This window comes from Lactuca virosa, chromosome 7, assembly GCF_052849685.1.
Source record: "Lactuca virosa cultivar CGN04683 chromosome 7, Lactuca_virosa_CGN04683_v6, whole genome shotgun sequence".
Taxonomy (NCBI): domain Eukaryota; kingdom Viridiplantae; phylum Streptophyta; class Magnoliopsida; order Asterales; family Asteraceae; genus Lactuca; species Lactuca virosa.
In genome coordinates, this window is record NC_136432.1 from 89,988,676 (window position 1) to 90,011,064 (window position 22,389).

At 34.6% G+C, this 22,389-nt stretch overlaps 3 protein-coding genes across 5 annotated transcripts; all 3 read left to right on the forward strand.

The window, feature by feature from the left end:
* Positions 1–3,501: 3,501 nt before the first annotated feature.
* Positions 3,502–6,748, forward strand: LOC145124413 (zinc finger BED domain-containing protein DAYSLEEPER-like). Its single transcript, XM_079059736.1, has 2 exons — positions 3,502–3,807; positions 4,566–6,748. Exon 2 carries the CDS (start codon positions 4,572–4,574, stop codon positions 6,615–6,617), a length of 2,046 nt encoding a protein of 681 aa, XP_078915862.1. The 5' UTR covers positions 3,502–3,807; positions 4,566–4,571; the 3' UTR covers positions 6,618–6,748.
* Positions 6,749–14,793: 8,045 nt separating this feature from the next.
* Positions 14,794–17,908, forward strand: LOC145126200 (Small nuclear RNA activating complex (SNAPc), subunit SNAP43 protein). Of its 3 annotated transcripts, none has more exons than XM_079061600.1 (9): positions 14,794–15,196; positions 15,327–15,481; positions 15,982–16,074; positions 16,417–16,543; positions 16,653–16,766; positions 16,849–17,047; positions 17,136–17,181; positions 17,260–17,335; positions 17,448–17,908. In XM_079061600.1, the coding sequence occupies exons 3-9, from the start codon at positions 16,018–16,020 to the stop codon at positions 17,726–17,728; spliced, it is 900 nt and encodes a 299-aa protein (XP_078917726.1). In that variant the 5' UTR covers positions 14,794–15,196; positions 15,327–15,481; positions 15,982–16,017; the 3' UTR covers positions 17,729–17,908. The 3 variants fall into 3 exon arrangements, with proteins under 3 accessions (XP_078917726.1, XP_078917725.1, XP_078917727.1); XM_079061599.1 differs by having other exon boundaries at positions 15,344–15,481; XM_079061601.1 differs by lacking the exon at positions 15,327–15,481.
* Positions 17,909–18,962: 1,054 nt separating this feature from the next.
* Positions 18,963–20,477, forward strand: LOC145125010 (transcription initiation factor IIA subunit 2-like). The gene is made up of 4 exons (XM_079060498.1): positions 18,963–19,069; positions 19,579–19,732; positions 19,863–19,913; positions 20,184–20,477. Exons 2-4 carry the CDS (start codon positions 19,604–19,606, stop codon positions 20,322–20,324), a joined length of 321 nt encoding a protein of 106 aa, XP_078916624.1. The 5' UTR covers positions 18,963–19,069; positions 19,579–19,603; the 3' UTR covers positions 20,325–20,477.
* The last annotated feature ends 1,912 nt before the right edge of the window (positions 20,478–22,389 follow it).

Below are 22,389 nucleotides of genomic sequence, written 5' to 3' on the forward strand. Positions count from 1 at the left end.
TGAGACTTACATGGCCAAGCATAGAAACTCTAGCTCCACTGATCTTATTTATTTTTTATAAAGTTAGTATACCCAACTCCAACACCAACGTAAAGGACAAAAGGAATGTTGACTCTAATATATATATATATATATATATATATATATATATATATATATATATATATATATGAGTCCACCACAAAGAGAAGGACTAAGAAAGCAAAGATGTCGAGTATATGGAAAGAGTTGAAAAGCTATAAGCCAAAGAGTATGGCACAGTCAAATATATAAATTTGTAATACTATTAAAATATTATTTCCAACCCTTGAGTATTATACTCGTGATGGGGTACTAACATTTGTAAGGGAAGTAAGAGGTTGAATCATAAGGAAGATAAATTAATAATTGATATCGAGCCCTTGCTACTATCCATAAGATCAATAGTCAACTCGTTCTCTCCACTGTTTAGTCTATGGTCTTACGATTGAAATTGTGTATACAGTGTTTCATGAGATAGTTCTGACTTATATACATGTAAAATATTTTTTTTTGTGAAAATGTGTTTTTTGTTCTAAAATCAAGTCAAGATATCTATGAAACTAGTATTATAATAATGGTTCAACATTTATTTAATTACATTTAAAAGGTTTGGATTAAATGTATTCGTTGAATCACCTTCTTGGGCATATTAATGTGAAATGTGTGGCCAAATATCCAAGTAGAAAGTATTTTGGAAGTCATTTGACCATAAATCTTATTGATAATTGCTAATCTTGTTTATCAAGATAGATAACAAAAGCATCACTTAGTGATGTAGGTATTTGTTGGAATTAGTTACACTAATGGACTATTTAGATTCACCATAATACATGGTTAGACCAACTTCATTACCTTTTGTAGACAGGCATATTTGTTTGATAAGTTTGAATCTTTAAAGATATTTAGAGCTTCCACAAAAAATGTTAATAATCAACCGGGTGAAAGGATAAGATGCTCAAATCATATAGGTATAGTGAGTATCTTAGTGAAAATTCGAATGATCATCAAAGGAATTGTGAAATTGTTTCACAATTATCTCCACCCAGAACACTGCCGAAAGCAGTGCATTTGAACAGATAAACCAATCAATGTTTGATTTGTTAAATGATAAGTCATGTTATGCGTCCAAAAGGTTCATGAACTATATCATGAAGACTGTTACACGTAGTCTACGACCTTTCACCACCTCATAAAGTTTTCAAGACAGTCTCTGAAATGTAGTGTGGGGTTCATCCCTCACTAGCACATATGGAAGTCTAGGATTGTGAGGCTTACGCTCTTCATGAATCTCTAAACTAGAACCTAGAACAGAGATGTATTGCTTAGTTATATATCATAATAAGCCTTTTGGGTATTTGTTTCACAAACCCCTAAGAACAAAGTGTTTGTTTTTAAAAAGGGCAGTCTTCTGAGAAAGGGAGATGATATCTAAACAGGCTAGTGGCAACTAGATTGATCTTGATGAATTATAATAGTTAAGAAACAAAGAACCTTGAAGTTGGCACTAGCTGTAAACAAGTGGTAAAAAGACCTACTGAATCTCAACAAAGAGTTGTTGAGGAATTTGAAATGTCTCCATCTCTTCTTCAAAGACATGACAAAGGACGTTATGCACCTAGTTATATAGATTTTATATTACTAATGGATATAAGTCAGTGGTAGATGACGATTAGAGTCTACCAACTATCGGAAGCTATAGCAGGACCAAAAGGATGCAAAATGGAAAGATGAGGTTTAGTCCATGAATGATAACCAATATTGGAATTTGGTTGATCATACACCTAGCCTTAAACAGTTGGGTGTAATTGGGTCTTCAAGAAGAAGACACACATGGATAGAAATGCACACACATTCAAACCAAAATAGGTTGTGAAGGTCGTGTAAGCTTAATATGTGCATTTATGGACTAAATCAAGCATCTCACATTTGGAATATTTGTTTTGATGGGAAGGTTAAAGAGCTTGGATTTCAAGAAATGAAGATTATCCATTTGTGTATCTCAAAGCTAGTAGGAGAGTTTTTTCACCCTTGTACTATATTTTGATGATATACAACTCATAGGAAACATGTTCTAACTTTGTGAAGTTTAAAATCTTGGCTTGAGATTTGTTTCACTATGAATCACTTGGAAAAAACAACATACATACTGACTGCTAAGATCTATAGAGATAGATCTAAGAGGCTCATTGGATTGAGCCATAATACATAGTATGTTAAGGAAGTTTAAGATGCAGACGTCTAAATAACTTGTGCCTGAAAAGCATGGTATGAAATTTCACAAAGTTCAATGTTCTAGTTCTAGTTTAGAACTAAAAAAATAAGTTGAGTCCCATATTCTTATGTTTTATGATCGATCATGTATGCCATAATATATACTAGGTCTGATATCTCATATGCCTTGATCATGAAAAGTCGATCAGATCAACTCTGGGGTCAATTATTGATTTAAAACCAAGAAAATTCTTAAATATCCTAGGAGGACAAGAGATATGTTCTTGTAAGTATCAAAGAGATAAATGTAAGGGTTACACTGAGGCTAGTTTCAAACTAATAGAGATGATTATGTTTGTAGTGAGAATTTGTGCTCTTACTGAATGGTGAAGCATTGACTTGGAGGAGTACCAAGTAATACATTATAGTGTACTTAACAACAAAGTTAGAATATATTGCATCTATTGAGTCAAATGTGAAGACATCATAGTCACTAGAGTCATATTAGAAGAGATTCTTGTCGATCCATTCACTAAGCCAGTGACATTGACCAAGTATGATTTTCATACAAGGTCATATATCTTAATTTAAAACCAAAATACAACTAAAAATACCTAGACATCACATAAAATATAAGAACATAAATGGCGATATGATTAGTCTTGTCCTAAATGCTCGTTTTAAAGAATGTAAAATAAAAATCTTTGTAATTTTCGAACAAATTATATATAAAGAGAATGCTATTTTTGATGAAAAATTAAGTAAGTATAGTTTTAAAATCATGTTATAAATTTAAGTTAAATAAATAATCTAACCATCAATATATCAAAATATATTTCAAGAAATCTGAGTATCTTATTTTAGTTATAAATTTATAATATAAATAGTTTATCAATGAGTATGAAAATACATAAATTTTACATATAATTTGTATACATAAAAACATGATTTTAGTTAATTTTATTTTATACAATCTACTCTAAAAATCAATGTTCAGAAATTTTATGTTAATAAAATAAAAAAAAACAATTACATAAAATATAAATTAAGCTATGCTTTATTTAAAATAAATTTTGACTAAATATGCATTATTTTTATTTATTGCATTGATTTTCTTTTACTAAAAAGCATCTTAATTTGTAGACCCACCCACCCTACCTCTACTCCAAACAAAAACCTTATTAGAAAAAAGTAAACCTATGTGGCTCAATGGGCTGCAACCCCCTACACCAAACACACACAAACACACAAAACACACAGTAAACAAAATATATGATAACATATGTCATCTCAAAATATTAATGGATCTCAAAGTCCATATCCAATCCGCTTTTATTTTTATTTCCTTTTGTGAATTGTGATTTCACATTTTTTACAAAGACCCTTATCGTCTTCTTCCTTGGCTTCCCCCAACAAACCCCAATTCCAATAGTCCAATTCGCTTTCTCGGGTTCAAGCCCAATCTCTCATCTTTCTCTCTCCTCCCAACTTTCTCTCTCCTCGAAGAACCCCTCTCCGGATCTCGATTTCGCCGGATTTAGATCGGTGTTTTCGCCCCGGCAGCTGCTTTTATCGGTATAATTCTAAACCATACTCTTAATTCGTTGTTTTCTGCTTCGATTGATGTTAATTTTGATGGGTTTCTGGTGTTTGACCTGTTGATTGATTAATTAGTATGCTTCAGTGTTAAATTGCTTGAATCCGAACATGATTTGTTGTTTTCTGTTTAATTAGCTGATTAATTGATTAATTGATCGTTATATATAGCTCCATGTGCTATGGATTTTAGATGTTTTGACTTCTCTTAGCTTAATTCTTATGTTTCTAAGAGGAAACCCTAGATCTGTTCAGGATGAACTTGTTTTAGCCCATGGATGTTGAGATTCGTCATGTTTGACCCGGATTCCGAAAAAGATAACGGACTTCTCTATGTGCCCATGAAGGGTATTTATGTAAATTCGATTGTCTTCTTTAATTCAACTGAACTACATCGAGTTCTGCTCACTTTGTCTATGCTTATGATGAAGATGGACTTAAAAAGGTTGGCCCAATTCGGTGTTTTTTTAAGTACGAGTCTTAATGCTATACGGGTTGTACCTTGTGCATACATATGTGTACTTATTAAATAACCTAAGCTTTGTGTTTGTCTTCAAGTTCATGTACAATTATGTAGATAAAGAATACAACCTGCAAATTGCAATATAATTCTTTCTCAGAAGAATTGTCGATATGAATTTGAACATATAGTCTACTTAAATTGTTAAAATGTGCTAAAAGATTATAACTTTATTACATTAAATAGTTAAAAAAAAAATTGTTTTCTATATGTAAAGGTATTCATGGAGTCACTTCCCACTGAAAACAACGCATTGGTCAACATGGAGATGCAGCCGGTCTTCCTAGACGCGCAAAACATGGAATCACAGCCCAACAAACGCCGAAAGAAGAAATCAATCGTATGGGAACACTTCACAATCGAAAACGTGGGCCCCGGTTGTAGACGTGCTTGTTGTAAACAATGCAAACAATCATTCGCATACAGCACAGGTTCAAAAGTCGCCGGAACAAGTCACCTGAAACGCCACATCGCCAAGGGCAGCTGCCCGGTTGTCCTCCGTAACCAAAACCAAAACAACCACCCCGACCCGTCATCACCATTCACCACCCCACAACCACCAAACACCGCCACCGAACCACCCAAACGCCGCTACCGGACCGCCACTGCCGCCCCGTTCTTCCCCTTCGATTCCGACCGGTGCCGCCATGAAATTGCCCGTATGATCATCATGCATGATTACCCGCTCCACATCGTTGAACACCCGGGTTTCGTTTCCTTTGTTCATAACTTACAACCGAGGTTTGACTTGGTCAACTTTAGCACTGTGCAAGGCGATTGTGTGGCGACTTATTTAAGCGAAAAGGATAAAATCCAGAAAGTGATTGAATCAATGCCGGGTCGGGTTTGTCTCACGGTTGACTTATACGGGTCATGTCAAACCACGGGTTACGTTTATGTAACGGGTCAGTTTGTGGATAGTGAATGGAAGATTCATAGGAAGCTTTTAAACGTGGTGATGGAACCATATCCCGATTCCGATTCCGCCTTTAGTCATGCCGTTTCCGCTTGTCTTTCCGATTGGAATATGGAAGGGAGGTTGTTCTCGATTACAATCAACCAACCCGTGAGTGAAATCGGAATCGAAAGTCTCCGGAATCTTCTCTCGGAAAAAAACCCGAACATCCTCGGCGGCCAATTACTCCTCGGAAACTGTCTTTCCCGTTCCATAAGCGGAATTGTATCGGAATCACTCGCCGCAAATCATGAAACCGTGAAAAAAGTACGTGACTGCGTGAAGTATGTGAAAACATCGGAATCGTTAGAAGAGAAGTTTTTATCCCTTAAACAACAACTTCAAGTCCCGAGTACAAAAACGTTAGCGATCGACAACCAAACGCAATGGAATACAACGTACGAAATGTTACAATCGGCATCGGAATTGAAAGAGGTGTTTTCTTGCTTAGACACCACCGATTCCGATTACAGTAAAGGCCCGACTCGTGAAGAGTGGAATGTAATCGAGAATCTTTGCGCGTATTTAAAGATTTTGTATGACACCGCGAATCTTTTAACAACCTCGAGTGTCCCGACAACAAACACGTTTTTCCATGAAGCGTGGAAGATTCAACTCGAGCTAGCTCGGGCAGCCGCCAGCGAGGATCCGGTCATCAGCGGGCTGACCAAACCAATGCAAGAGAATTTCAATAACTATTGGAAAAATTGTTGTTTGATATTAGCAATCGCGGTAGTTATGGACCCACGTTTCAAAATGAAGTTAGTTGAATTTAGTTTCACAAAGATATATGGTGACGAGGCGCAAACGTATATAAATATAGTCGATGAAGGGATTCATCAGCTTTTTCTAGAGTACGTCGCGCTCCCAGTGCCGCTAGCAAACGGTGGTGGTCCGGTGACCGGAGAAGTGAAAATGGAGGATGGGGATGGCGGTGGTGGTGGCGGGCCGGGGTTGACGGATTTTGATGTGTATATTATGGAGACGACAAGTCAGCAATCGAAGTCTGAGCTGGACCAGTATTTGGAGGAGTCATTGTTGCCACGTGTGCATGAGTTTGATGTGGTGGGGTGGTGGAAGTTGAATAAGGTGAAGTATCCGACACTTTCGAAGATGGCGAGGGATATTTTGTCGGTGCCGGTGTCGACGGTGGCGGCGGAGGCTGTGTTTGAGGTGGGGCGGCCGGAGATGGGGAGGTACCGGTGTTCGTTGAGGGCGGAGACGGTGGAGGCGTTGGTGTGTGCTAAGGATTGGTTGCGTGGTGAGATGGTGGATGCGACTAATGCGATGATTAAAATGGAGTTTCCGATTTGAAAGTTTGGTGGTTGTTTGTGTTTTTAGTGGTAGTGGTAGAAAGTGGTGAGTTTGTAGACTTGAAATTGTTGGGATGCTTGTGACAAACTTTATTGTACAATTTGAGTTCAAATTTGTGGTTATTTCGTAAAGCTATTTTTTTTTTCTCGAGACTATTGATTTTTATGATATATATTAAATTATTTAAAACTAGTTTAGTATTTTTCAAAGTTGTTAGGATCTTATGATTCTTCTCAATTATATTTAGATCGTTTTGGGTAATCTTATGATTCTTCTCAATTATAAATTATATATAGATGTTGAGATCGGGATAGGATTGTAGGATTGAATCATATCGTTATTATTTATTTTTTCTAAAAGAATTCTAACATTTTGTCATGTTTAAAGCTATGTTTGGAACATATAAAAATAGTTTATTTTTCAAGCTCTTTTAGATTGTTTGGTTTAACAAATCAAAAATAATTTATAAGTTAGTATTTTAAAAAGATATTCAGACCAACGTTTAAACAAGTTTATTGAGTTATTTAAAACTCTTCAAAATATACATTTTATTAGTTATATTAAACTCCGATCTTCTACGTACATTTTTAGGTATTTTTATAGAAATTTTTAGTTAGTTTATCAACTAATTTTATATCAAACATTTTTTTTTCATTAGATGGTTAATCAAGTTGCAACTAACTTTTCATCTATCAGCTAACTTTTCAGAGGTCATAGATTTAAGTCTTGTTTGAGACATAAGTGTGGTGATAATGAACAATACATATGTGGTGATAACTAGATTAGTTTGTTGTTCAAAAAAAAAAAAAAACCCAACTTTTCAACTACTAGATAATTTTTTAGTTTAGTCCATTAGATATAGTCTAAGTAAATGAATGAATATGAACCCTAGAAAACCACTTTTGATTTTTTTTTATTGTTAAATAATATGTTGAAGAGGTATTTTTCATGTTTAAAACTATTTATTATTACCGATAGGTTTCAATGTATTTTTTTTTTATGTTTTAAATTGCTTCCGTAGAATATTACGATTACGATTTTACAAAACGGAAAACAATATATATATATATATATATATATATATATATATATATATATAATCATATGGAATTTTTAATAATTGAAAAATAAAAGAGAATTAAATATCATTCTACATTTTCTTTCTACATATCATCTTATTCATCTTAAATGATGATACATGTCATATTTAATGAAAATAATAATATTTTAATACAATTATATGACAAATGTCATCATTTAAGATGTATAGGATGATATAGAGAAAGAAATATGTTGTAAATCACTTAGGACATGTTTGGGTTAGCTTTTTTAGCACAAAAGTGATTTTTAAGAAAAATGCTTATTAACTTATGGTTTTTAGGAAAAACTTATTTTAAAAAGTGTTTGGATAAGAAAAGCTGTTTTTTAGGAGTAAAATGGCTTTAAAAGCTAAAAAAAACTAGGATTTTCCAGCTTTTTGAAAGCTTTACTTTTTCCTATCCAAAAAGCTATTTTAAAAAAGCGTTTTTTAATAACACAAACACTTTTTTAGCTTAGTAGCTTTTTGAAAAGCTAAAAAGCTATTTTAAAAAGTTATCCCAAACACCCCTTTAGACTTGAGGGGGTGGGTGTAGTAGAGGGTGCACTCCATTTTCACATCAGCTTGGAATACCACCCATTTCCCGCGGTTTTGGTGCGGTAGAGACCGCATTGTGGCACTCCAAGGGAGCGCTCCTCTCTTCCTATTGTCATTCCAATTGACTATTGTTCGAGTGTAGCAGATTTTTTTTTTCTTTTTAAACCTTTTAAATTGCATGTGGCACCACTCATTGGGTGTGGCATGAAACCACACTTTTGTGGTAATTGCTAAGGTGTCGCCTACATGACAGTGAAATAAATGCAAATTTTGTGGCATCACTCCTCTAGCTTATAAACCTACACAAGGTTTTTTCCCATCAATGTGGGATAGAAAGACTTGTCAACTTGTAAGATTACTTCTATAAATTCCAATAAAATATAAGGAGGTTTTTTTTAGTGTTTTAATAATTTTTGCTTATTAAATAAAGATATGGTAAAAAAAAATAGATTGTACTATTGGTCCGCATGGTATTTGTATGGAAAAAGAAAAGTTAGGTCCCGTTTGATAGTTGCTGGCTGAGAAAGTGTTGACTGGGAAAGGCCTGTCTGGGTAAGAAATCCTGACTGAGTAAGAAACCAGGTTGTTTGATTGTACATCTGACTGAATGTGCTGACTTATGAAAAAAATGACCATTTTACCCTCATCTTCTTCACACCACTATCACTGCATCATCATCTTCTTCACTGTACTTTAACCTCTATTATCACCCATCTTGAACCTCTTCCGTAATCCCATCCATCCATAAAACCCCTTACCTACACCATTCCACCTTTATCTCCATATCAGCTATCAAAAATCAACTGAATTCAAAAGGACATAGAAGATCTTAACATCAATCATAAAGCAATCATTTGTTTATGAGCAAAATCAATATTCAACAGAAAAAAATATGTATCTTAACATCAATCAGAAATCGTTTGTTTATGGACATAAAAGATCTTAACATCAATTAGAAACCATTCCATAAAAAGTGAACTTCAAAATCAACATTCAACAACAAAAATCAGCAAAAATGAACATTTAATAGCAAAATCAGCATTTAACAAATATGTATCTATGAATTCAACAGCAAAAACATCTTTGCAAAAGCTATGATGTTCTAAGTTTGAATCCAACAAATTAAAACATGACTAGCAAATCAATCAACTAACTAGCAAATCAAAAAAGTCAATAAGCAAGATAACAAATCAATTAGCTTAACAAATATCAGAATGCAAATTCTGCACCATATTTATCTTTTAAACAAAAATTCTGTACTAGATTTCTACGTAAAAAAAATCTGCATCAAATTTAAGAATCTCAATGTGAATAGAGAAAAAAAAATGCAATACAACATTAGATTTAACAATCTGCATCAGATTTATAACTTCTCAAGCAGAAAAATCAAATTGGATAGCAAATCAGAACACATGGCAAGGGCAGGCAAAGGCAAGAAATTGGAATTAACAACAAATCGAAAGAGAAACAACACGAAATCAGAATGAACAACAAGAAAAATCGGATATATACATGAAAAACTGAACTAAGAAGATAGAAATCATACCTGATTAGAAGAGATCTTCAATTGGTAGAGGTGCAGCGTCGATCGGTGGTGGGTGAGTCTCAAATCGTCAATAGTTGAAAGAGAAAAAAAAACGAGATGGAGGCGTTGAAACTTGAATGTAGGGCAAGGGCACGTTTGGAATCTTTCTCAGTCAGGAGATATCTCATATCTTTTTCATTCAGATATATCTTTCCGAGTCAGACATCAATAAATCTGCTTAACAAACAAGTTTGTCTGACCGAGTCAGCAAAAAACGTCTGACCCAACTCGGTCAGACGTATATCAAACAAGACCTTAGACTGCGATCAATACGATTTTGTTAGGATTAAACATGGATAAATGATAAATTGGTTCCTACATATAATAAATTATAAAAAATTTCAATAAATAAAAGAAAAATCAAGTATTTATAAATTTTCAATATTTACAACGTCAAGCTGTGAATCTGTGATAATCTCAAGCCTTCAAGAGTTTTTAGAACTTTTAATAGTATTAATTCCCATACACTTGAGGAATAGTATACTAATGGGTTCTCACGAAATTCCCACAGTAATTTCTTACTTAAGAATTTTAGCACATTACTTTGGACATATTGACAGTTTGGTCCTTCCGGCCCCACGTCTTGGAATCTCTGGAAGTCGACAGGTGCCCTTCACCGGCGATTCTACCAATATGCAATTAGGTTGCCCAGAGTGGTGGGGAAAGGACGCGTGGGAGCTGATGTGTCAGCCCCCTTTACGCGTGAACACCGCCCCACCTTCCGGTGGGTTGTTTGTTGCGTGGAGCCGGAGACGGGAGAAGACACGCGATTTGATTGGGTGATTTCTTTTTTGACCGTTGGCTTGCATACTCCATAAAAAAAATACTTAATTAATTATTACACCTACCACTCAATTTCTCTCTATATATATATCTATTTTGACACAATTTTTTTTAAAACAAACACAAAAATTCTCTCAAATCAAACACACACATTCAACAAAAAATGGATAGCGGTTCTGATGATGATTTGGTTTTGCACACACTATTGTCTGCGGCACAAGACGTGATTCATGAGAGAGGCGAAAGTTCACACCGTGAGAAGAAACATAGAAAATGGATCAACCGGGATCGAGAGGCGGCACATGAACTTTTAGTACGTGATTATTTTGCCCCTGATAGTTTATACGACCTAGCGAAATTCGAAGATCGTTTTCGTATTAGTGGAACTTTATTTTTAAGTATAGCTAGAGATTTGGAATGTAATTATGAGTATTTCCAATTACGATGGGATGCTAGAGGTAGACGCGGTTTTACTACAATACAAAAATATACGGCCGCTCTTAGACAGTTGGGATATGGTATAACTGCAACGCATCAGATGAGTATCTGAAAATGTCTGAGAGGACGGGTCGAGAGTGTACATATCTTTTCTGTGAGTATGTTATTGAGCTTTACCGTGACATATACTTGCGACATCCGACTAAAAGTGATGCCGAACAGTTGTATGTCGCGCATCAAGCTAAACATAGTTTTCCAGGGATGCTTGGTAGTATTGATTGTACACATTGGGTGTACACAAAGTGTACGCGGGGCGTACTCAAAGTGTACGCGGTTTTCAGGCTTAGCCGAGTACGCGGGGCGTACTAGCAAAGAAGGTAGTACGTTGGGCGTACCTTGGAGTACGATGGGCGTACTGACCAGGAGGGTCACGAATGTTCCTCGGAGTACGCTGGGCGTACCATATGTACGTTGGGCGTACTCCAGTTAGATCATAACCCTATTTTAGGGTCTTGGACCCTATTTAAACTCCTTATCTCATAACCTAACCCTAATATCTTCAGCCTCCATCCCTCTAAACCCTAGAAATCGACCCTTAGCCTCCATTTGAGTGATTCTTGAGCTTTTTGGTGATTTAGTGGGTTTTTGGTGCTTATTGTGGAAGAAGGATTTCCTTGAGGAAGCATTGCTTGGCTTGAAGCTTTTGGATCCAAGACCTAATCATATTGATCTAACTCCAGAAAGTATAAATTTTGGATCTTGGTGGCTTTCTCATGTGGATCTAGTTGGGTTATGACTTGTTATGTTTGGACCTTGAAGAAGAAGGAACTTGGTGATCAAACTATGGTTGGAGTCAAGTTTCTAGATCCAGAACCTTCATCAACTTTGCAAGCTTTTGGAGGTATAAAGTCTCAACCTTGACAACTCTTTCATTTAGATCTAGCTAGGTGGTTTTTGGTTATGGTTTTGGTCCCTTTGTGGTGGTTCTTGTGAGTAGAAGTTACTCCAGAACCTTTGAAGCTCTATATTTGGTCCTTATTGAGGTTATGGAGTCACAAAGTTTGGATCTTGATGGGTATAAACCTTCCATGCATGATTTAGTGGTCATTTGATGAAGTTTGGGACTCAAGGTTTTGATTTGGACCCCATTGAGTTATGCTAAGTCATAAAGTTGGAAACTTTATGACTTAAGAGGTCCCTTGAAATCAGATCTAGGAGTTTGGACTGAGGTCTTAAGGTATTAAGAAGTTTTGAGACATTTTGGGAGTGATTTTGACCTTTAGGAATTCATCTTTGGTGTTTGGGATTCATTAAGCCATGCAAAGGCTTAAAGCATTCGACTTTATGGATTAGGATGTCGAAGAGGACTTAGATCTGTAATTGTAGCTACTGGAATGGAGTATTAAGCACTTAATGAAAAAGTAGCTTAACAAGGAGTACGATGGGCGTACATGCAGGTACGCGCAGCGTACACCACCTCAGCCAGTACGCTTAGCGTACAAGGAAGTACGCCCCGCGTACTCATCAGTTGTGGGCTTGGACTGTTTTGGGCCTCGGGTTGGGCCAGGCAGTGGACTTTGGGCCTTTGGACTTTAGTGGACCATCAGAAGTCAGATGTTTTGGGCCGGGAATATGTTTGGGCTTAAGGTAAGGCCTATTAGAGGGATTGGGCCTAATTTAGCAAATCGGGCCATTAGTGGGCCACTAGTGCGCTTGGAAAGCCTACCTAGTATTGGGATTTTGTTTTGGGTTTGGGCCTTAGTTTGGATCATACTGGACCAGGGGTAGAATGGTAATTTTACCCCGTGCATGGATTAAGGATTATGGTATTGGGGCCTAATTGCTATTTGGGTATATTGATTGGTGGTGACAGCTCGGGAAGCTGGCGGGGCAGCAGCTAAGGAATTCATGCGGGAGGCTTCTGTAGTGCGAGGTGAGTCTCCTCACCATACCAATGGGTCTAAGGCACCAAGGCCGGCCCATTTTATGATATGTGATACACTAGCTGAAGTTGTATTATGTGGCATGTTAGCTGGTTATGTGATAGGGAGTATGCTAATGATTATGTGGTATGCTAATTGATTTTGTGGTACGTGATAGGCTAGTGGTCTTTGTGATACTTGCATGGAAGACCTCGGGGGGTTCCCGGGGCACTTAGGTGTAAGACCTTAGAGGGTTTCCTTGGCATCCTAGGTCAAGACCTCGGGGGGTTCCCGAGGCACTTAGGTGTAAGACCTTGGAGGGTTTCCTTGGCATCCTAGGTCAAAGACCTCGGGGGGGTTCCCGAGGCATTGGGCTAAGACCATGTGGGGGTTCCCATGGCACTCGGTGTAAGACCCTAGAGGGTTTCCAGGGCTTCCCTATATGTTTATATGCATGGCTGGTGTAGTTGATATGATTTACGTGAGTATGTGAATAAAACCCTGGAGGGTTTCCATGGCATCTTTATATGTGTACATGCATGCCTATGCGATTGTTACAGTTTATGTATCTGTTATAGCTGATATGGTTTATGTGGTTATTTGGATTGTGTGTGGTATGCTCTGGGGGACTCACTAAGCTTCATGCTTACAGTTTTCAGTTTTGGTTTCAGGTACTTCGTTTTCAAAGGGAAGGAGCCGGCTTGATCACAACGCATCACACTATGTTTTCCGCACATGAGATCTTCGGGATTATACTCTAATATTATTTATGGTGACATGTTTGTTTATTTACACACTGATTTTGACATGAGTTAATATTATGAATGTTTTTAGACTAATGGTTTATATAATTACACAATTAAAAATGAAATTTTTTTACCCTTGATTTTTGGGTCGTTACATTGGGAGTGGGCAAACTGTCCCAATGCGTGGCGTGGTCAATTCATGCGAGGAAATCATGGGGTCCCGATTGTTATATTGGAGGCGGTTGTATCACATGACTTATGGTTTTGACATGCATTCTTTGGTATGGCGGGGTCCAACAATGACCTGAATGTGCTTCAAGCGTCTCCGTTATTTAACAATATTTTGCAGGGTAAAGCACCAGACATGCTATATGTTCATATAATAGGAACGATATACTTAATCCACCTGCAGTGATAGAAGTTGGCAGCCCGACATACTTCTCTAGAGTTTTGGAAATTCAAAATCGTGAAACACATCACAATCTACGTCACAATTTGACCGAACACATATGGGGGAGACAACTAGAAGGGGGATATAACGATGAAGATGAAGAGGATGATGACGATTATGACGAGACGAATATAGAAGGTGACGACGAGGCGGTTGAGGGTGATGAAGTCGGTGACGACGACGAGTAGTATTTATCTATGAGTTTTATGTTTTATGTGTTTTTTATTTTTTAATTAAGTAGTGTAATGTTTGATTTGTTATGTTTTATGTTTGTTTTAGTAATTTAGGTTTTAAATCTGTGTTTTTAATTAATGAAATATGATTTTATTTTTTTGTGTTTTCAAACAACTTATTTGTGTTAAAAATTAATATTTTTTTATTTATTACAATGTTACGAAAATTAAAAAAAAAAAAAAAAAAAAAAACTAAGTATGTTATAAATTTTGATTTTTATTTAATATAATGTTAAAAAAAAAATTAATGTATATTATAAATTATGTTTTTTATTTAATATAAATGTTACAAAAAATAAAAATAAATAAATAAATAAATATGGTTAGTGGTGACCATTTTCAAGGCGCAGTGGGTTGGTGGAGAAGATGACTTGACTTTTTCGATCGTGGTGACCACTCCATTTCCATTTAGCCTTGCTTCTTCGAAAGAAAGCCTTCCGTTTTCCCACAAACGACTTTGACCTCTCAAAGATAAGCCAAAACACCCCCTACACCTTCTCTCTCTTCTCTCCTCCTTCGTTCTCCCTCTGTCTCGTCGGCCACTCACCGTCGTTATTATAAAAGTTTATGTTTCTTTTACAAGCCTAAAAAAAAAAAAAAAAAAGACGTCGTGCGTAGTCTCTTCCCTGTGTTCACCTTCAACCTTCTCCCTCGCCTTCATCCTTCTCTCTTCAGACTTCGCCGGACCACCTGAAGACCGGCGCCGCCGACGACCAACTAGACGATCTCCGCCGACTCACCAGAAGCTTCCGCTGCTACCTCGCCTAATTTTCTCCTCAAAATAGGTTCTTTTCAATTATGTAATTTACTATGTTGTTGAATTGTTTTTTTCTTGTTGAACTATAAAATTATGGCTGAATTTTTTCTTAAATGGTTAGTTGTTATGCCTATTAGGTGTTTGATTAAATGCCACAGTGAATCCCTTTTTTCAGATGGTTAGTTGCTATGTCTATTAGTTTCTTTATGCAATTACATGTGATTTGAATGCGATATGCGGCTGTTCTAAGTGGTGCACCATCTGTTAGGAAGATTATGGTGTTGTTTGTTCATCTCCGCCGTCATCTCCACCAGTAAGATATTCATCTAAGCTAACATCTCAACCTGTGCTTTACCTTTTACTTTTCAATCAACTTCTTTGGTATTAAGGGATGCATATCAAGTGTTTGATAAAATGCCCCTTTAAGGTTTAACTGCGGTTAATCAAAAATTCCTGTATCTGGTTCTACTTTGAAATCAGAATAGATTTCTACCTACATGGGAATTGTAAAAGAAATGGTAAATGTCTAAATTATGCTATAGTTGTTGATTGTATTCGCCAAGAGAAATGAAACAAAATGATCCTAATCACAATTACTTTCACCTGCTGTCTTCTCTTTCTCTTGATATATGTTATCTCTTTGTGGCATGTATGCTCCTTCTCATATATATTTATGCTCTTCTGATATATATATATATATATATATATATATATATATATATATATATATATATATATATATAAACTATGTCACTTTGGAGTTTTGATGGTTACACAATGTTAATCCCTAACAATGAACTTGTTAATTATCAGGGTCTTTTTTGGAAATACCAAATTTTTTTAGACTCAATGGATCTCAAACCCTTTAGACTTGACATTGATGACCTTATCAATGAGTTTGCAGAGGTACTCAAAACAATTTCCCTCTCATTACTCTCTCTCTTTTATTCAACTTATATTCATTTTTTTTTTTTTACCTTTAAGGTAAATTCCACAAAAAACCACTGTAGTTTGATTTTTTGTTGGTCTAACCACTAAAAAAAGTTCTTTTTTCTGGTTTAACAATCGGAAGAAGATTTTTCTGGTTAATGATGTTTTTTTATAAAATTCAAAAGTTTTAGTGGTAAAATCATTAAAAAAAAAAAAGAATTTTCAAGTGGTTAATTCCAAAGTATAGTGGTTTTTATAAAATTCAAAGTTTGGCCTTAATTATTTCCATGTTTTGAAACTTTATCTGAATTATTTCAGGGTGAAATGACTACATTAACTGATATGAAGAAAATATGGCTTTCTAAAAAATTCTCATGCATCTTTGAGGCTAAACCCAATTCAAAATTGGGTTTCTTTATGCAATCTCTCTATTCCCATTCCATAGGTATAATAAATTATATATAATTATCCATACAAAGTTTTAATCTTATTTAAATAATTGACAATATATTATATATATATATATATATATATATATATATATTCTGATGCAGGTTACATGGTATCTAATTCTTCTATATCACACAGAATCGGAGGGCTTTATTGTCTTTTCTGCCTACATGAAACACAACCATTCAAGCCTCCCTTCAGAATCTATTTGTGTGCACGTATGTTGTTTTTTATTTTTATTCTCTGGTTTTTATATAATCTTTTCTCATGGGATTTAATATTTTTCTTTTTATCTTGTAGGAGAAATCAAGAGACTTAAGGAACTTGTTGTTGATGCAAAAAAAGAGAATATAGGAATTGTATCAATTTTAGTGAAAAGTATGCTAGAAAGGGATTTATTTCTATATGGAGCTACTGATTTAAAACAAGGATCTGTAGAAGAAAGGGTAAATGAATTAACAAATTTACAAGATGCACGTGTTCAACATGCCAATAAAAAGTAAATCTTTAAATCTATAATTAGTTAAATATTTAAAGATTGTGTCATGATATATGAGTTGTTATTATGTTTTCTTGTTTTGAATTAGGTTATTTAAAGACACAGAAATCGAACGTTACATCCACATGGACATAGTGAGTGCTAATTTTTTGCAATATTTCATAATGATTTTTTGTGACTTTAAGAATTGAATAATCTTTTTTGTTTTTTAGGATAAAGAATTTGATGTTGATTCACTCAAGAAAATGTCAAGAGATTATTCTTTGGCCAAAGAGCTAGCTATTAAAGGTTTTTTTTCTCATATATCAATATAATCTTATCTGTCTAAGTCTAAACAATACTAAATGACCATTTTACCCTTCACAAAACAAATTTCATATTATTCAAATCAATTATACAGAAGCGGAAAAGGTGATGGATACACGTGATATAAAGCACATTGCTGAAAACCAGATATTGATTGGAGATGTGATTGGGAAAACAAGTGAAGATTGGAATGTTGAGAAAGAAATGTTTTATAAGAAAACTGGACACGTGGCAGAAATCCAGAGCAAAGAACAACAAAATGGAAATGGAGAAGACTTTGAAGCGGTTGAGTTTAATGAGAATTCAGGAGAGGAAGATTGTGTAAAAGATGACTTTTGTGATGAGTTAGAGCAACAATTATTAGCTTTAAGATAAATCATAATCATAGCAATTGCAAACTACTACATGTTTGCTTGAATGGTTGTATTTTGTGATGAAGGGTGCTTTAGTCTTTTACTATGAGGCATTGTGGCTAGTTGCACAGAATACAATCAAGAGATATTGGTAAAATTTGATTACAAAAACTATTTTATAATCTAGTTATTTTATCAATAATTTTATGCTAATTAGCACCGATAATCAAGTTAGTCAAGATGATTAAAAAATTGTATTGATGTGGGAAAAAAATATCATTTTGTTTTGGTATATAATTGAAAAGAGATTATTTGAAGCTACACATGACGTTTATTTTAGTAGAAATGATATAGTTATGTGGTTGATAAATCCAAAGGGTCACTCAAATCGTCACATTTGAGGACTTGTGTGTGTGATGTTGGATTTTTGGTTATTAGTTCTTTTGAGAATCATGTTTATTGGTTGGAAAGTTTTAGAGTTTGCTTGATTTATGTAAAATGTTTTTTTTTTTGGGTCATAAACAATGAAACCAAATCTTAAAATTCATTTTCCGGTTTGATTTTCGAGTCAAGAGGTTTTGACAAAAACAAAAAAAATCCATTTTTGCTAGAAAAAAATAGATACAACATATAAATGCTAATATAGGTTAAAATATCTAATGATTCAAAATGACAACTTTGAAAAACTTACCCAACCATTTTATGGTTTCAAAATCTTGCATTATTTCTGTTGAAAAAACACAGTTGAAAAAACACTGTTAAAAACATATGAAATGGCCAATATATATTTTTTTTGTCAATAGTTTTATTTTTTATTATTTTTAGAAGGCAAACAAATCGTTTATACTAGATTTAACCGAAAATTCAAAAGGTGTTAGACAGAATGACCAACCATAAATTTTTTAGAAACCATACGAAACAAATATATGAAATTTATGAAAAATGTCATCACTATGCAATTTTTTAAAAAACCATAGAAACTATTTCTAAAATTTTGTAAAAAAAATTCATGAAATTTAAATAATTAATTTCATGCTTTATTGACTTTATTCTATCATAAGTAAGACGTAAGGTACAAGTTATTATTGGGCCAGGCCCTGAGAAACGTTATTAAATGGGCTACAAGCTTTTATCGAACATCTAGAAGCTCAGGAGTCGGAATGGACGATTTTACCCTACAAAGATCTTCGATCAGCCCTCTCCTTTCATCAACAAGAGCAGGGGTAGTTTCGTCTTTTTCTCATTCGATGCTTTACCCTCTCTGCCTATATAAGGCCAGAGCTACGAAAACTAGGGTATAAAAAGCAGATCTCATTCTCCCTCTGCACCAAAGTTTCCACAACCTCAACGAGCGGAAAAAAAAGTGAGTCCGATTCTCTATAAATCATCAATTTAAAACTCAATTGATTTCATATTGAATGATATATGCGCGTTAACTGTGTTAATTTATGTATATATTGAAGATTCTCGTGCGAAATTATGCGATGCCTGCTGTTTGTTTCAGATTTTGAGTTTTAGTTTCTTTGATTCAAAATTCTGACATCTCGCGTTGTTGATTATGTGAATAACATCTTGATTTCGATTTCGGATTCGAAGTTTCAGATTATTTTTGCCTGTTTTCTTTGAATACGGTAGCTCGGTTGCTTCGTATCATAACACTACAAATGTCATGTTTAATTTGTGTCGTTTTGCAAATCGAAGTACGCATGAACGAACTTCATATTGTGTATGAGTGAATTTCTAATTCAGGTTCAGAATATATTTCTGTAAAAGTAGTAGATTTTGATTTCTTTTGATGGATAAGAAATGAGAAATGAGTTTTTTCTTTCATTTTGTGCAACATGATAATTATGTTGGGATTTGATTTAACAGGTTGTTGATTAAGAAGAGAAATCAAATGGCAACATTTGAGTTGTATCGTAGGTCAACAATTGGAATGTGTTTGACTGAAACTTTGGATGAGATGGTATCAAGTGGGATTCTTGGTCCTGAGCTTGCTATCCAAGTTCTTGTTCAGTTTGATAAGGTCTCTTAACTCTTCAGAGCTTCTTCTTCTTCTTCTTCTTCTTTTTTAACTATGTGTTAATTCAGTGTGAAGGTAGTATGTGTATTGATGATTATTTAATCTGTAAGATATCATGTTTCATTGGTTGTAGTCAATGGCTGAAGCTCTGGACAATCAGGTTAAGACCAAGGTCTCTATTAAGGTAAATAATTTCCATCTCTTTAATTCTTGTGTTGAAAAGAAAGTGTAATGCTTCATGACAAAATTACCATTATACCCTTTACATTCCAATTAAAAAATTTCACAATGTTCATCAATTTTAACATGAGATAAGTTAAATAAGGTAAAGAGTTGATTTCTTGATACATTGAGTCTCAGGTTTTGGCTTAAGCAAAACCCATTCGAAAAGAAAGAACCTGATAAATGACGATTATACCCCCAGTTGCTGATGTTTTTGTTTATATAATGACAGGGGCATTTGCACACGTACAGATTCTGTGACAATGTGTGGACATTCATTCTTCAAGATGCTCTGTTCAAGTATGATGAATGTCAGGAAAATGTTGGAAGGGTTAAGATAGTGGCATGTGACTCAAAATTGCTTGTTCAATGAGAAGATTATGTGATTTGGTAAATTTTTAAGCTTAGAATCAATGAATGAATGTTAATGAATGAAATATTATGGGGTTTGTTCCTCTGGTGTAAACTTATTATGGAACAGAGTGAATTCCATACAATTTCCCCATAAACTCACCCACTTGTGTCACTCTAATTTCATTTCACTTTTTTTTTTGGCTTTTTAAAAGTGATTATTTCTCCCTTTTTGTAACTATTTTAAAGGTATAAATATTGGGAGAAAAAAAAAACATTGTTAAATGGACTAATGAGGAAAGGTGGACATTTGACCATTATATATGAATGAGTGTTTCCATAAAATGAGCTAATTCATACACAACATTTTAAAGAACTTTGATTTAAAGAAAGACCTTGAAATGAATATCACAAACACTACGAGATTTAACATTTGTTGCGCTTTTTTTTTTTTCTTTTGTTGTTGTTGTTGTGTAGAAACTTATATCGTGAGTTGAAGTCATATCATTATGTAATATATTTTCATAAGCTGGTGATTTTGTTATACGACCTCACCATATTTGGTTAATATAAAGATTAGTTTAGTAATAGAAAAACTTTATTAAATCATTGCAATTTAATTCAAGGCGTATCAATAAAGTAATGCAATAAGTTGAAAAATTATCTTTTAGTGTTTGACAAATTCCGCTTATATATGTAAAATGATCAAAACGACAGTAGTGAAATGGTAAATTAGTTACGAGAAAAGAAATTTGAGGTTACAATCCATTTGTGTTTGATAATGTGGAATCATTAGGGTTTGCATTAGTTTTGTATAAATAAGTGCAAATGTTACATAAAACGACCATATATATATTATACAATGTGAACAAATAAATAATACGGTATTTAACACACTCACTTAATTGGAGCAAGAGTTTACAAATGCTCAAATGTCCCGAAAGTTCAAAAATAATTGTGTAGGTATTCTTTAGTAAATATATTTGCAAATTTATAAGTTGATGACACGTGCAACACTGCAACACACGAACTTGACTAAAATGAACATGTTCTCTAACATAATGTAAATTGATATCCAAATGTTTGTTATTTGGTGTGGACTGGTTAGAGGCTAAATGCATGAAAGTCATTATCACAAAAGAACAATAGTAACACAAGATAAGGGGAATCACAACTTGAGAAGAAGGTTTCAAAGCCAAGAGACAACCTATTGGTGTTTAGATGACCACGGGATGAGGTTGTCACCAAGATAGACACAAAACCCGGACAACCAACTCGGTTATTATTAGAGTAAGAGACCAAAAAATCAATACGAAATAGACGAATCTTAAGATAATGGTAAGAATGCCCTTAATATAGCAAAAAATATGTTAGGGTAAGGAAGTGGGGTTCCTATAGGTCATGCATGTAGAGGCAGACTTCTTGAACTGCATACACAATATCACGAGTATGTGACATTGAGATATTGTAAGGCCCCTACAAGACTCTGATAAAGGGTTGGGTCTGATGTAGGCTTGTTTTCAAAGGAGAGATTAGGCTTAGAGTCTGTAAGGGTGTTGCAGGATTTACATGTATCCATGTTAACATACTTAATGATTTACCTATAAAATGAGGACCGAGAGAGAAATAGAGAAAGGGGGTTCGAGACGCAACAATTGCAAGAATAAAGAGATAGATTCCAAGTAAGACATGGGAAATTCATATTTAAGTCGACCAATGACATGAGTAAGTAAGACAACAGACAAGCAGTGAGAATGATATCATCAAAATACATAAGTAAGTAGGTGGTATCAGATAGGTGATGATATGTAAAAAAGACGTACCAGAATGTCTTCTTTTTAAGTCAATGGAAGAGATGTGAACAGAAAAAACAATGATATCATGCACGTAGGGTCTATTTAAGATCATACAAGGACTTACATAGTCAACAAAGGTGATTAGGATTTTTACGATTCATATAACTATGAGGTTGTTTCATGTATACAACCTCACTAAGATCATTGCTGAGGAAGGTGGTTTTCATATTGTTAGGACACGACAATGCTTAAGATAGTGTAAATAGTGGTTGTTTTGACAAGACTAAAAAT